The sequence below is a fragment of the Benincasa hispida genome, chromosome 11, assembly GCF_009727055.1.
Source record: "Benincasa hispida cultivar B227 chromosome 11, ASM972705v1, whole genome shotgun sequence".
Lineage (NCBI taxonomy): Eukaryota > Viridiplantae > Streptophyta > Magnoliopsida > Cucurbitales > Cucurbitaceae > Benincasa > Benincasa hispida.
Window position 1 is genome coordinate 30,942,419 of NC_052359.1, and position 13,043 is coordinate 30,955,461.

A 13,043-nucleotide genomic window follows, 5' to 3' on the forward strand; every position below is an offset into this window, starting at 1 on the left:
TCTAATTTCCAAGTCCATGGCATCTTGTCATTTAGTTGTTGAACTAATTCTTTAAGAAAGTAATTAAACTAAGGTTTGTTTTGAAGATCATATCAATGGCCGCCAACCTTCATCAACCAAATTTCCCTAAAGCAACTCCCCAACCTATATATAAACAAATCATAATGCCTTTCAATATATCACACCATCTTAACACAATAAAAGCTTCAAAATCATCTTCTCAAAGGAAAGAAAATGGGTTCTTCCAAGTTCTTGATCATTGCCTTCATGGCTACTTTGGCTCTTTCGAGCATCGACCTCGGCCAAGCTGCCCGCCATCTTTTGCAAACGGCTCCGCCCTTGGTGCCAAACCTTCCGGTGATTCCAACCGGGATACCGCCGTTGCCGACCTTGCCAAACCCTACTACTCTTCCAAATTTACCACAACCCACCTTGCCTAAAGTTAATCTCCCTCCGCTTCCGAGCGGGCTAGCGCTGCCACCGCTCCCGACAATGGCACTTCCGAACTTCCCGTCAATCCCTACCATTCCAACTTCATTTCCTTCCATCCCATTTTTATCTCCTCCTCCTGCAACTTCTTCTTCCCCATAAGCTTGGTTTGCTTATTTAATTTCCAGCCCTAATTGTCGTTGTTGTTTAGTTTAAAGGTGGTGTTACGCTGTAAGGTCATAATTAATTGTGTGTTTTTTCAATATTCATATCTTTTGTAAGATTGAAGTTTATTCCTCCATATATTGGGTTATCATATTGTTCCATTTGATGAACCCTAGCTTGTACTACGTATATAATAGATTGTTCTTAATTTTGTTTTTTTTAATTTCGATTCAGCATCTCTCTCTCTGCCATCAAGATCTCAACTTATTTACATAAATTTCATTAAGTAATTTATATTCCCCACGCAACGTGTCATTGCTCGTAATATTTCTATTTCATTTTATACTGTCATATAATAATTATGTGAGAATTAAATTTTAAAATGTCGATGTCGATGGAAATGTCGAGGTCTCAATTTTACAAAATTATTGATAGAAATATTGATAGAATGTTGATATCGAGGGATTTTTCTTAAAAGAAATTTTAAAAATTAGAATTTTTTTTTAAAAATTATGTGAGAAAAAAATTTACACTTTTTTAAACAAGTTAAAATATTTATTAATTTATATTATATTCAGGCTAATGATATTTAGTTACTTTTTTTTCATGAATTTTTTCATGATATAATAGAAATATTGATTCACTTCTCGTTTCAACATTGAACTCATGAAAATATAAAAATGTGAACATGTTAATGTAAATTTAATATCCTAAAATGAATAAACAAAAATACCATTGAAAATTAGTAAGGAAAAAGGGATTTTTTTAATAATAGAAAAATAAGGAAAATTATTTATACAAAATAGCAAAATTTTAATTTTATTTGATAGAAGCTGATTGAAGTCTATCAGTGTCTATCAATGATAGAAATTGGTAGAAGTCTATCACTAATTGACATTGATAGAAATCTATCAATGTCTATTAGTGTTTTTCCTGCTATTTTTATAAATAGTTTGACATTTTTTCTATCTGTGAAAATTTTTCAAGAAAAAAGTAGTATATTAATAGAAAAAAATTAAAAAGCAAAGAAGTATCTATATAAACCATTATTGTTACACAAATACTACTATACATCTTACTTTAATAATTTATACACAACACAACTGTATCAATTTGCATTTGGGCGCTTTTAAAACAAATAGAATACAAGATAATTGAAAACATAGAGAAAAATGAAAATTAAACCTCAAACTATATGGAGATACAATGGCTCCTTGTTTTCATTGTCTTTGATTTATTTTGTTTGCATTTTTTTCTCTATGAAGGCCACGTTTACCAAATCATTAATGTAATCGTAATGAAATTTTATTAATAAATTAATTGTAATGAGTTTAAATCGCAAATGTGTCAAAAGTGTAACCAACTATTTTAAAGTTAGAAGGTATATAAAAATAAAAATTTTGAAATTTCAGAATACAATAATTTTTTTTAAAGACGGAGTATAACTAAATCGTTACCTAAATTAATTCAGGAATACTTGTATAAGTTAAACCTACAAGATCATTACATATCTCTATACATCAACATCTTTATCTATAGTTTAAGGATTTAACATAATAGCAATTTATTAATTTAATATGGATGGACTAATCTCCTCATTATTTATTAAGTAGCTCCAAATGATATGTCTTCCTTAATTTAACTTGTATAAAGTATGAATTATTGACCAAGAGATCACAAGTTTAAATTCTCCATCCGCCGTATTATCGAACTAAAAATAATAATGATGCGTCCAACTTCTCTTAATCTTTCCAAAGCAAGCTACCATAATTCATATATAGCATATTTTTATCACATGGCCTAATACTACTGCTGTTTAGCAAAAGATATCTTCTTTACTATTCAAATGCCCCTTAGACGAGTAGAATTGGCATACTTTAATTTTATAATCACAAGTGAATTATTTACAAGATATAACAATTTTTTCTAATTATCAATGATAGACGTTGATATCATTGATAGTTCTAAAATTTTATCATATTTTATAAATATTTTAGTTCATTTTTTTATATTTAAAAAAAAAAAAAATTCCATCACATGTAAACTTGCCATGGCCATGAGACAATATAGCTTTTGGTCATTCCCAACAAGTACATCATATGAAAACTTACATTAACGATGATATATTTAATTTTAAAAATTTATTCGTAATGATATATTCTATACAATTTACCAATTCGTTTGACATTATACTTACATCAACCCAATATTATATTTTTCTTTCCTACAATTATAAAATTTTCATTTTATATAAAAATTAAAATTATTTTCCTAACCGGTAGCTCACCAACAAATTAAATTACCTTCCCCTCTATGAAAAAAATGTCATGAAAATCCTTCAATTATATTGAGACCGAAATTTTAATTTGAAGTCTTTGTTTGGTAAGCTGATATGTTAATAATATGATAATATTTTTCCCAACAACAGAGAAAAAAAATGGTGGCCAAACTCACCAAACTCTTTTATTTCTGAACATTGAAGGCTATATAAATCAAATGTCATCCCCTTAGTTTGCACCATCCCAAATCTCAAAAACAAGCCTTCAAAATTCAACTCACACCATCACAGAATCAAAACAATGGCCTCTTCCAAGTACTTGATGATCATAGCTTTCATGGCTATTTTGGTGTTTTCAACCATCGACACCGGCCGAGCTGCTCGTCATCTCTTGCAAACCGCTCCGCCGAACATGCCAGGGTTTCCGTCATTGCCTAAACCGACTGCACTACCGCCTCTACCACCTTTGCCGACGGGACCGGGAATGCCCTCTATTCCAAATCTCCCACAACCAACATTGCCTTCTTCTCTCCCTAAATTACCTCCACTTCCAAGTTTCCCCGGAAACATCCCGGTCACCGGAGTGACACTGCCTCCGCTCCCGACAACTTCACTTCCGACTTTACCTTCCATTCCAACGACTTTCCCGTCTATCCCTTTCCTCACTCCGCCCCCGGCCACCACCTCTTCACCTTGATGAGAGTCCTAGCTAGTCCCTTTGTTCTTCTCTTATTTATTGTTGAGAGTGTATGATTGTGTTTAATTTTATCTACTGTTTTGATATCATCCTATCTTTTATGTTATTTATGTAATATTGTGAGTTTCAGTTTAATCATGTATTGGGTTCTTGTGTACTTTTTGAATGATATGATATACGGATTTATCTTTCTAATTTTTTTTTTTTTTTTTTAAATAGTAAGAGAGATCACAAAACACATTGATGAGCTCAAAATCAAATGAAATTGGTGAAACTCTATCCTTTTCTACATTACTTTTACTTTTACTTTTGTATGAAAAATAGAATTCTAAAATCGGTTAGATATCATCAATCAATTTGAAAGGTTGAAAGATTGAGTTGTTACAGTAAAATATAATTATATACTTGTGGAATTAAAAATTTGTCAAAAACTCAAAAAGGTGAGTGGAATTGAGAGAAAGTTGCATTACAGGAGTTTGAACGGAAAATCAACTGTTTTAAAACAATGTTAAACCATCAATCAATAGTGTGGTCCAACTTAGTTAATTAGTTTGGCCAAATACAACAATGGACATGAACTCGTCTTCCACATCCATATCTATAATTTGGTCTTTTGTCTGGAGTACAAGATAAGGATCAAGGGCGGATTTAGTATGGATCCGGGAGCTCGAACCGCCCCTCAACTTTATGCTCTTTATATATATATATATATATATATATATAACTCACATAATATCAAAATCATTAGCTAGCCTAGTGGTAAACTTGGATTTGTCTTCTAGCCGCCTCTAGATCCAGGTTTATACCCATTTATTACATTTTTTTTTACTAAATTATATAAAGCTCCTGTTAACAAAATTTCTGGATCCGCCAATAATAAGAATGATGCTATATTTTTCAAGAATGATAATCCTTTTTGATCTTAGTAAAAAGAAAGGAAAAAAAACCTAATAGAAATTACATTTTGAGATTCTTTTTTCTTTTCTTTCTTCTTCTTTCTTTCTTTCTTTTTTTTTTTTTTTTTCTCTTTTGATAGAGTAAAATTTAAGTACATGTTGGCCGCAACCATGTGGCACAATTTGATTGTGTCACGTTTTAAGTTGTGTTTTTTTTAATATTTGTGTGGCGAAATAGTTAAGAAGATATTGAGGAGAATTGAAAATGAAGAAGAGGATGAAATTTGAGTGATCTATTTTGATTAAAAAAGTATATGATACTATGACGCTAACATGGCCATCGATCTCCATAAAACGCGATAGTGTGATTTAATGTAAGTAAGAGGTTTGTTTTCATTTGTTTTTTTGGTGGGTCATTAATTATTTTGGAGGTTGGGTATGGGTCATCGGCACATAAATATCTTAAAATTTGTCTTGATTTTTAAGTACATAAATATAAAATAGATAACAAAAACTTGTACGTAGAAGTAGCGTTGTTTATAAAAACTTAATTTTCAAAAACCAAAAAACAATGGTTTATCAAATAGTATCTTAATAATTTGTAAAGTTAAACTCCAAGTTTTTTGAATTCTAAAAATATCAAGCAGGTTATTAAACTTTCAATTTTATATCGAAGAAATCTGTCACATATTATTTTTTAAAGGGCAAAATACAATTTTGGTTCTTAAAGTTTGAGTTAGTATCTATTTGATCCTGAAGTTTCAAAAGATACATTTTAGTCTTAGGTTTTAAAAATGATCCTAAATGGTTCCTCAAAAATGATATGACATGTTGAAATGACAGATTTAAAAAGTTACTGTCCCCTTCGTGCTCTTTTCTTTTCTCATTTTCTCCATTGCGACGAACGATTTTTGGTTATTTCAAGCAATTGATTCTCAATGATGAGAAGAATTAGAAGGATTTTGGTGTGTATTAATTTAGAATTTGGGAGAAGATGAAGAATTCAAGGAGTTGATTAAAGAAAACTTCCATTCCCAATTTACAAAAATGAAGTGTGCAACAATTAATGATAGGAAATAGATCCTTTGACCTTTTAAAAATATATTTTATGCTCTTCAATTTTTGGTTGATAATGGAAGGAAGGGAAAGGGGAAGGGAAGAGAATGATTCCATTGGAGAAACATAGAAGGAAAAGGTTGGAGAAGAAGATGAAGAGAGGGAGAGAGCAAGTAATAGAAAAAATTAAAAGAATATGTCATGTAATCTAAAATATAATATAAATTTAAATAAAAACTACCCACCTTCAGCATGTCATGTCATTTTTCTCGTTAGTCAATTAACGGTCAAATTGATTGATGGACCATTTAGAACTATTTTCCAAACCTTAGGGAATAAACCGTAGCTTTTGAAACTTCAGGGATCAAATAAACACTAACTCCAAACCTTATAGGATTAAAAGTATATTTTGCCTTTTTTAATTTAGCGAATCTAGTGAATATAAAATTTAATTTTGTATTTAATAGGATATTAAACTTTCAAATTTGTGTTGAATAGGTTAGTAAATTTTAAATATATGTTAGTGATCTATTAGACATAAAATTAAAATCTCAATTACTTGTTAAACAGAAAATCAAAAGTTTAAAAGTTTAGGAACTTATCAAAAAAAAAAATTAAACTGTAGAGACATAAATTAAAGTTCGACTTTCAAAGTTCAAGTACTTAGTTGACACAAACCTTAAAGTTTTGAAATCAATAATTATCCTAATTTTTAAATCCTACATTTTTTTTTTGTTAAAATATCATTTTGGTACTCATACTTCGAAATTCATTCAATTTTAGTCCATATATTTTCAATTATCCAATTTTAGTCTGTATTCTTTTAATAAATCTTAAATTTAGTTCTTCAAAGTTAAATTTTACCAAAATTGATTCAATGATAATAATAATTTTTATGCAAGCAAATACAATATGTGAATATGTTTTCAAACTTTATAGTAAAATTGCTAATAGAGTACAATTTTTTTAAGAAAATCAACAATAATCAAACCGTCGGAGACTAAGTTTAAGGTTTATTAAAAGTACAAAAATTAAATTTGAACAAACTTCAAAATTTAGGGTCCAAATTTTTTTTTTTCCTAGCTCTGCATCTGTTATGTGAATTAATGAACCATAATGCACCGTAGTTTTACTTTGATTTGAAAATAGTTTAGTAAACACAAAAAATAAAAATAAATGGATACTTATTTAGTTAAAAACGGAAGTTGAAGGGGACGACAGACTCACGCGGGAAGTCGAAGCGCTTGTTGTCTTTTGAAGAGGTATACGAAGGAACGGTAGAAGATAATATTAAAGAGGTAGACGATAATGTCAACGAGGTAGACGATATTATCAAAAGAGGTAGACAATAATGTCAAAAGGTAGACGATAATATCAAAAGGTAGACGATAGTATTAAAGAGGACTTTGGTGGACGATAATAGTGCGCCAACCTTTCCTTTCTATTTTTCTTCTCATTTTCAATATACATAGTTGATGTATTTATACAAAATAGAATCCCTAATTTAGGAATGTAGGAATAGAAAGGTTATACATTTGTTGTGACCTGATTGGTCCTTGTTGTAACTAAACTATTCTTCTGGTAAACGGTAAGACTGTAATTATGAAGTCTTTCATTGCTGACGGAGTTGCTGAGTAGATTTGCCTTTGGTGACGTGGCTGGCTGTGTTGGCATATTTTATTTATTTATTTTTTTTAGCAAAGAGTTAGAAGTGAAGTTTTTCCTTGCTTGTTTGGTCACCTGCTTCGATGTAAGCATAATATGCCATTTGTCTGATTATGAGTGGAACTCTTGTGATTTGAATCTCTATTTGGTTATCTAATTTGTAGTTCATTATGGTTGTGAGTTGACAACATGAAAATTGGTGGTCAGATTCACCAACCTAATTGGCCACAAAACACCAAGTTCTCAATCTATATATAAACCAGAACTACCTCTTCGCTTCACTATCCAAAATCCTAAATCACTCAAACCGTCATAATTTCCTTCACATATATGGCTTCTTTCAACTACTTCATCCTTGCCGTCATGGTTGCTTTGACATTTTCAAGCGTCGATGCTGCTCGAACTACTCGACATCTTCTGCAGACAATTCCAAATTTTCCACCTCTGCCGCCAATGCCATCGCTACCATTGCCAGCCTTGCCGAACCCTATGACCGGTCCGAGTATTCCATCCATCCCAAACTTACCACAACCTTCGCTCCCTAAGCTTACACTTCCTCCACTTCCAAGCTTCCCCACAAGCATCCCCACCAAAGTAGCGTTGCCTCCTCTCTCGACAGCTTCACTTCCGAACTTGCCATCCCTCCCGTCAATCCCGACTACACTTCCGTCGTCGCTCCCATTCTTCCCTCCTCCACCTGCAACTTCTTCTCCTTGAGTTTGGTCTACAATAGTTGTTTTCGCAAGTGTTTGATTGTTTTCATGTACTTCATTGGTGATGGTTTCTGAGTGTGTTGTCGTTTCAGTTTGTATTGCATTGTTTCATATATGTATACACACATGTATACTATCTTCCTACTTGGCTTCTTTGGCTTTTCCCTATAAGAAAAATATGTTGGACTCAATTTTTTTTTTTTTTTAAAAAAAAAAAAACACTACTCTCTTATACGTTGTTTATGTTACTTAGGATTTTGACCCTCAGGCTTAAAGAAATACATTATATAAACTCTATAACTCTATTGGTGCCTCTAAATCTATACTCCAATATTTACTCTCTAATAAAATTTTGATCTCTCCCTCTACCTGTGGACGTATAGCTAACAAACGGTTAGTGAACCACATAAATATCTATATTGATTTCTCTACTGTTTATGCCTCTTTGCTTTCTTTATTTGTCAATTACATAAGATTAATAATAATAAGAAGAAGACAAACTTAGGCTGCTAACAAGTTTTATTCTTTCAACAATATGAGAATATGTGAACAGTGAAGATCAAATCATCTAACCACCATCTTTCTTTTCAACTTTCCACCTTCAATAAGAATCTTATATGAAAGGTCATAACTGGTCGTTAATTTCCATCCATAAAATGACTAGTCGACCCAAATAGAGCACCTTTAAAACCATATTGTGAGAGTACCAATTAAGGGTATATGGGTAATATTATTACGGGTATTATGGATAATTAACTAGTGAAGTTTTGGTTATAAAGAAAAGGAGTTGGGCACTTCAAAGGGATGTGTATCATTTTGATGAGAGTTTTCATTTTAGGACTTTGTGAGAGAGTATCTCGAAAGGCTATGGTATAATTTCTTTACTGGTGTTGCAGTATAGTGCAATATAGTTATATTTAGTATTTTCTTGTTTTTTTTGTTTGGGTACCTAACATATATCTTTTCTTGTTTTTTTTTTTTTTTTTTTTTGGTTTGTTTGGGTACCTAACTATTCCCTTTGAATTTGTAAAAGGATAAAAGGTTAAAAGGTGTCCCTCCTTTTGAGTCTTAAGGATTTCAAATAGTTTAATCCATTTTGCCAAAGCAAAAAAACATTCTTCACAACTATACACACAAAGCCTTGATTTAGCTTTGCTTTGCAAATGGCCAAAGTTAAAGTGAGAAACATAAAAAGAAATACAGAGTTTTTCAGCATCCTCATAGTTTTAGTTTACGATCGAGATAGTATTATGGGCAATGACGTACAAAATGGAAGTTGTATACAAGCACAAAAGAAGCAGTCCACATTCCCAAACTCAATCTTAACATGGGCTAATTATTCTTTCATATCTATTTATCACAAGACTTCAAAGGCATACGTGGAAACAGAATCGTAAGAAACATTATAAAGGAAAGATAAAAGCATACTTTCAGAAAAGCTAGGACCAAAATTCTCGATTTTTTACAGCCAGTCTACGAGTTTCCTCTTTAAAGCTGCTTGCTTCGTAATCCAGTGTCCATTTCTCGAATGTACAATCGACAAAGTCGTAGTAGCCACCATGAATGGAGAGACTTCCTTTCTTCACCTTTTCTTCAATCCAAGGGTATGTCAGCAAGTTCAGCAACGAATTGTTGAGCGATTCCTGCCAAAGACGAACAAGAAGAATCTTATAATTTGAATCATATTCACAGCAGCATTTGGAATGCGATCGAAATGTACTCTCGAGTTTCGGCCACTTCTTACAATAACATGTGCAAGAAACAGAGGATGAATGTTGAACATGCTCAAGATGACAGACGGACGGACAACGAAAAGTTAAAAAAAAATGGCTACTGGTCTCCATTCTTTCACCATTTCTGATAGTTCTAACAATTTTTAAGAATTTTGTAAAAAGAGAGACAACCTTCTCACAGTGTTTGCATTGCTGGTCAAAGTTAAGGGTGGAAGCAGAAGCCTTTGTCCTTATTTTTGCATTCTTCCCATTGATAACCCAATTTGTGATAAAACAGCTGCATGCAGTTCCAAAAAGTTTACTTTTCAAGAATCACATATAGCATTTTCAAAATAAATAATCGACATTATCTTGAGCGAACCTCGGTTTTTCATCTTTCATACTCATAAGTGCACGAATGCCCCCACAACAGCTATGGCCAATGACAAAAATGTTTTCAACCTGAAATGGATAAACCACATTTTCACACTTTAAGACATGATTGGTTGTTTCCTACACTATAACAATGTCAGGTTAATCAACAAACACCGAATATAATATTTTGAAAGACAACTCACTTCGAGTGTGTTAACAGAAAACTGCAGTGCAGCTTGTGTTTCTGTCGGTCCGTTCTGTCAAAGATAAAATGAGCAAAAAAGGTTAGTAGATAAACAAGATATCAAAATCTGAAAACTTTCATCTCATAAGCTAAGCTAACAATACATGAAAATCTATGAATGCTAGATAACCACTATATATTCCAATCCAAACACTAAATTTGTTTATAACAAAATTTTCCTTTGATTTCTTCGTTTCAAAAATGATTTTTTAAAAAGAAAATTCACCCCACGGAATATCCTCAACTAGTCATAAAAAGTTTCTTTCTTTCTTTCCAACTAAGTAACCCAACAAACAGCCACAAACAACAATATGAATTGATGCAATTCAAACTCAAAAGCTACATGCCTCAAAAGGTATAACCAAGTTTGCTATATTTCGAACAAGAAATGCTTCTCCAGGTTGGAAACCCAGAACGTTTGAGGGACAAACTCTAGAATCTGCACAAGAAATCACCAAAAACTGTCTTCAAAATGTCAGTTGACATGATCGTCTCTCGAGCAAAGAGCAATCCATTTCAAAGAGTCATCAATGTATATCATGTAGCCACAATGAATACAATGAAATTGGAAGATGAATACTCACCTTTGGAGATTGAGCATCAGAAAGACGCTGAAAATGTTCTAAATTTTTCCTGACAAATGGAAGAAAATTATTTTCTTTCAAAGTTTAGTAACACCAAAAGAAGAGTAGTCTGCTGCTTACATATATGTATTCCTTTTAAAGCTTAGAAATCGATGTTTGATTTCCTCAAATACGTCCTGCCTTTTTTTGGTTTCTATCACAACATTCATTTTGTTACTTTCAACTTCCTGAGTCAGTCCAGAGCAGCAGCTGCACGTGTCGAAAAAAGGAATTAAGATCCATCGCTCAAGCAAAAATCAATCACTCTCCATACAAGATTTAGTTGGTGATAGTAACATAGGGGGAGGGTATGCTTCTCTCTGCATCAATCTGGAAAGTTGCATAATCATTTTGGTTTAAATCATGAAATTGTCAAAGATCTCTTTTCGAACCACCAAAAATACTTCTTTCATTCTTCTCAATGAAAGTTTAGCTTCTTAGCCACAGAGGAAAGTACCGCTAAAAAACATAAATTCGAAAACTTTAAACTGACAGCCAATAGATTTTCCGACATCCATGGCATTTATTACTCAACAGATAAAGGATGAATAAACACATGAGCTTGAAGATAAGAAGCAAGGGTTGAAACTATGATGAATGTTGTTCTTAAAATAGTAGTGCACTGAAAATCATGAGTAATTGGGCATTTATATGTTTTCAAATCCATTATTACTTGATGAATATCCAGAAAATACATTACAATAGATAGAAGAGAACACAGACAATAGCATGTATAAAGGAATTATCTCATCATTACAAACTTCATTTCCTTCAATAGTTCATCCATAAACTGCCTGACTAGCACCTTGGTTTCAAATGTCAAAGTCAATGTGCAGTTCCAAAAGTGCCACCAACTGATTTATAATACAAAACTTAATTGGAAAGATTTCATAGTTTAAGAGGTAAATGCTCAAATTGATCCATGATGCAAGCAAACTTTCCTCATGTTAATTTCAGCCAGAATTGCAAGAAAACAATCACTAGTAACTAGCAGGAGCAAAATAGCAAGGCAACAGTTGAAGTCTAGTTTGATAACCATTTAGTTTTTTTATTTTATGAAAATTAAACTTGTAAACACTACTTCTACCTGAGAATTTCTTTGTTTTATTATCTACTTTTAAAGAGCGATCTCAAAATCCAAGTCATAAAAAACAATAGTTTCTAAAAACTTGTTTATGTTTTAGGAATTTCAGCTATAAATTCTAATGTTCCTTGGGAAAAGATGCAAACCATTGTAATGAATTACGAGAAAACAAGCACAACTTTCAAAAAAACCAAATTGTCATCATAAGGGGCCTAAATCACTGAAGAAAACAATGCAAATCAGATAACCAATTACAATTGAAATCAGCAGCAAAACCCAACAAATAAGCAAACTCACTTGACAGTGGTCGACAATTTCAAATGGGTATGCTCCATTTTTCTTGTTTTCAGCTTAAACTCAAAGATCTGCAACAATGAAACCCAAAAAATCAAGAACCACCATTACAAGAATGGAAGATTTACATAACAAAAAGAAGCAAAAAGAAACTACATCTGGGGTCTTGAAGAAGCTCCTCTGCCGCTGCTGAAAAGAAAAGGAAGAAGAAGAGGAAAATAGAGACTGTGAAACTGAAGAACCAGAAAGAGCAATTTCCATGGCAGAGATCTACCTGTAAAATCAAAAGGGGTTTTTCACAGAGCCCTCAATTAAAGAAGAAGATGGGATCTGGAACATTCGCATAAAGGAAGAATTCCCTTTTTAAAAGAAGTGGGTGAGTTAGTTGGCAAAACCATGGCCATTTGTTCTTCTTCTCCAAGAAAGACGGAGAACTCGAAGCTCAGAATATTAAAAAGAGAGCAAAATAAAAAAAGATTGGAATTTTTCATTTTTTTTTTCTTCAGCTCTGTTGACTGTCGATGATAATAATCAAAGTTGCTTGGTTTTATTAACCAGTAATTGAAGTTTCAGATTCTGTTTTGGTTCTTACCTCTTTATAACAACAAATCACGAACGAGAACTACAAATTTGGAAATTGGAATATCAACAGTGGTAATGGACAATTTTAATATTAATTTGAAGATTTTGTAAAGGGGATTATTCAATGTGTTTGATCATAATGATGTTACAATTTAGGGCAATTTTATTTAATATAAAATAAAGGCTCCAACTTTACAGTTAGGTCAATGAGTCAATTGAACTCAATAAAA

General features: G+C 32.1%; 4 protein-coding genes across 7 annotated transcripts; 3 read left to right on the top strand and 1 right to left on the bottom strand.

Moving 5' to 3' along the window:
- Window positions 1-234: 234 nt before the first annotated feature.
- Window positions 235-591, top strand: LOC120090658 (protein PELPK1-like). The gene has a single exon (XM_039048375.1). It carries the CDS (start codon window positions 235-237, stop codon window positions 589-591), a length of 357 nt encoding a protein of 118 aa, XP_038904303.1.
- Window positions 592-3,173: 2,582 nt separating this feature from the next.
- Window positions 3,174-3,569, top strand: LOC120090659 (RNA-binding protein 12-like). The gene has a single exon (XM_039048376.1). The coding sequence runs from the start codon at window positions 3,174-3,176 to the stop codon at window positions 3,567-3,569; it is 396 nt and encodes a 131-aa protein (XP_038904304.1).
- A 3,947-nt stretch (window positions 3,570-7,516) lies between these two features.
- On the top strand, window positions 7,517-7,903 carry LOC120090661 (protein PELPK1-like). The gene has a single exon (XM_039048378.1). The coding sequence runs from the start codon at window positions 7,517-7,519 to the stop codon at window positions 7,901-7,903; it is 387 nt and encodes a 128-aa protein (XP_038904306.1).
- A 1,220-nt stretch (window positions 7,904-9,123) lies between these two features.
- On the bottom strand, window positions 9,124-12,926 carry LOC120089737 (beta carbonic anhydrase 5, chloroplastic). 4 transcript variants are annotated; one of them, XM_039047112.1, is made up of 10 exons: window positions 12,824-12,926; window positions 12,388-12,505; window positions 12,235-12,302; window positions 10,935-11,063; window positions 10,815-10,863; window positions 10,578-10,691; window positions 10,190-10,243; window positions 9,994-10,073; window positions 9,804-9,909; window positions 9,124-9,542 (listed from the first exon to the last, which is right to left on the bottom strand). In XM_039047112.1, the coding sequence occupies exons 2-10, from the start codon at window positions 12,490-12,492 to the stop codon at window positions 9,339-9,341; spliced, it is 909 nt and encodes a 302-aa protein (XP_038903040.1). In that variant the 5' UTR covers window positions 12,493-12,505; window positions 12,824-12,926; the 3' UTR covers window positions 9,124-9,338. The 4 variants fall into 4 exon arrangements, with proteins under 4 accessions (XP_038903040.1, XP_038903042.1, XP_038903041.1 ...); XM_039047114.1 differs by lacking the exon at window positions 12,824-12,926 and adding an exon at window positions 12,506-12,760 and having other exon boundaries at window positions 12,388-12,417; XM_039047113.1 differs by lacking the exon at window positions 12,824-12,926 and adding an exon at window positions 12,506-12,760 and having other exon boundaries at window positions 12,388-12,420.
- Between the last annotated feature and the right edge of the window lie 117 nt (window positions 12,927-13,043).

Excerpts from the sequence above, each read along its gene's own strand:
- LOC120090661 (XM_039048378.1), top strand. The coding sequence starts at position 7,517 with ATGGCTTCTTTCAACTACTTCATCCTTGCCGTCATGGTTGCTTTGACA.
- LOC120089737 (XM_039047112.1), bottom strand. The coding sequence starts at position 12,492 with ATGGAAATTGCTCTTTCTGGTTCTTCAGTTTCACAGTCTCTATTTTCC. Across the intron at positions 10,864-10,934 it reads TTTAAAAGGAATACATATAT|GAAAAATTTAGAACATTTTC; the intron begins GTAAGCAGCAGA and ends TCCATTTGTCAG. Across the intron at positions 9,543-9,803 it reads AATGCAAACACTGTGAGAAG|GAATCGCTCAACAATTCGTT; the intron begins GTTGTCTCTCTT and ends CGTCTTTGGCAG.
- LOC120090658 (XM_039048375.1), top strand. The coding sequence starts at position 235 with ATGGGTTCTTCCAAGTTCTTGATCATTGCCTTCATGGCTACTTTGGCT.
- LOC120090659 (XM_039048376.1), top strand. The coding sequence starts at position 3,174 with ATGGCCTCTTCCAAGTACTTGATGATCATAGCTTTCATGGCTATTTTG.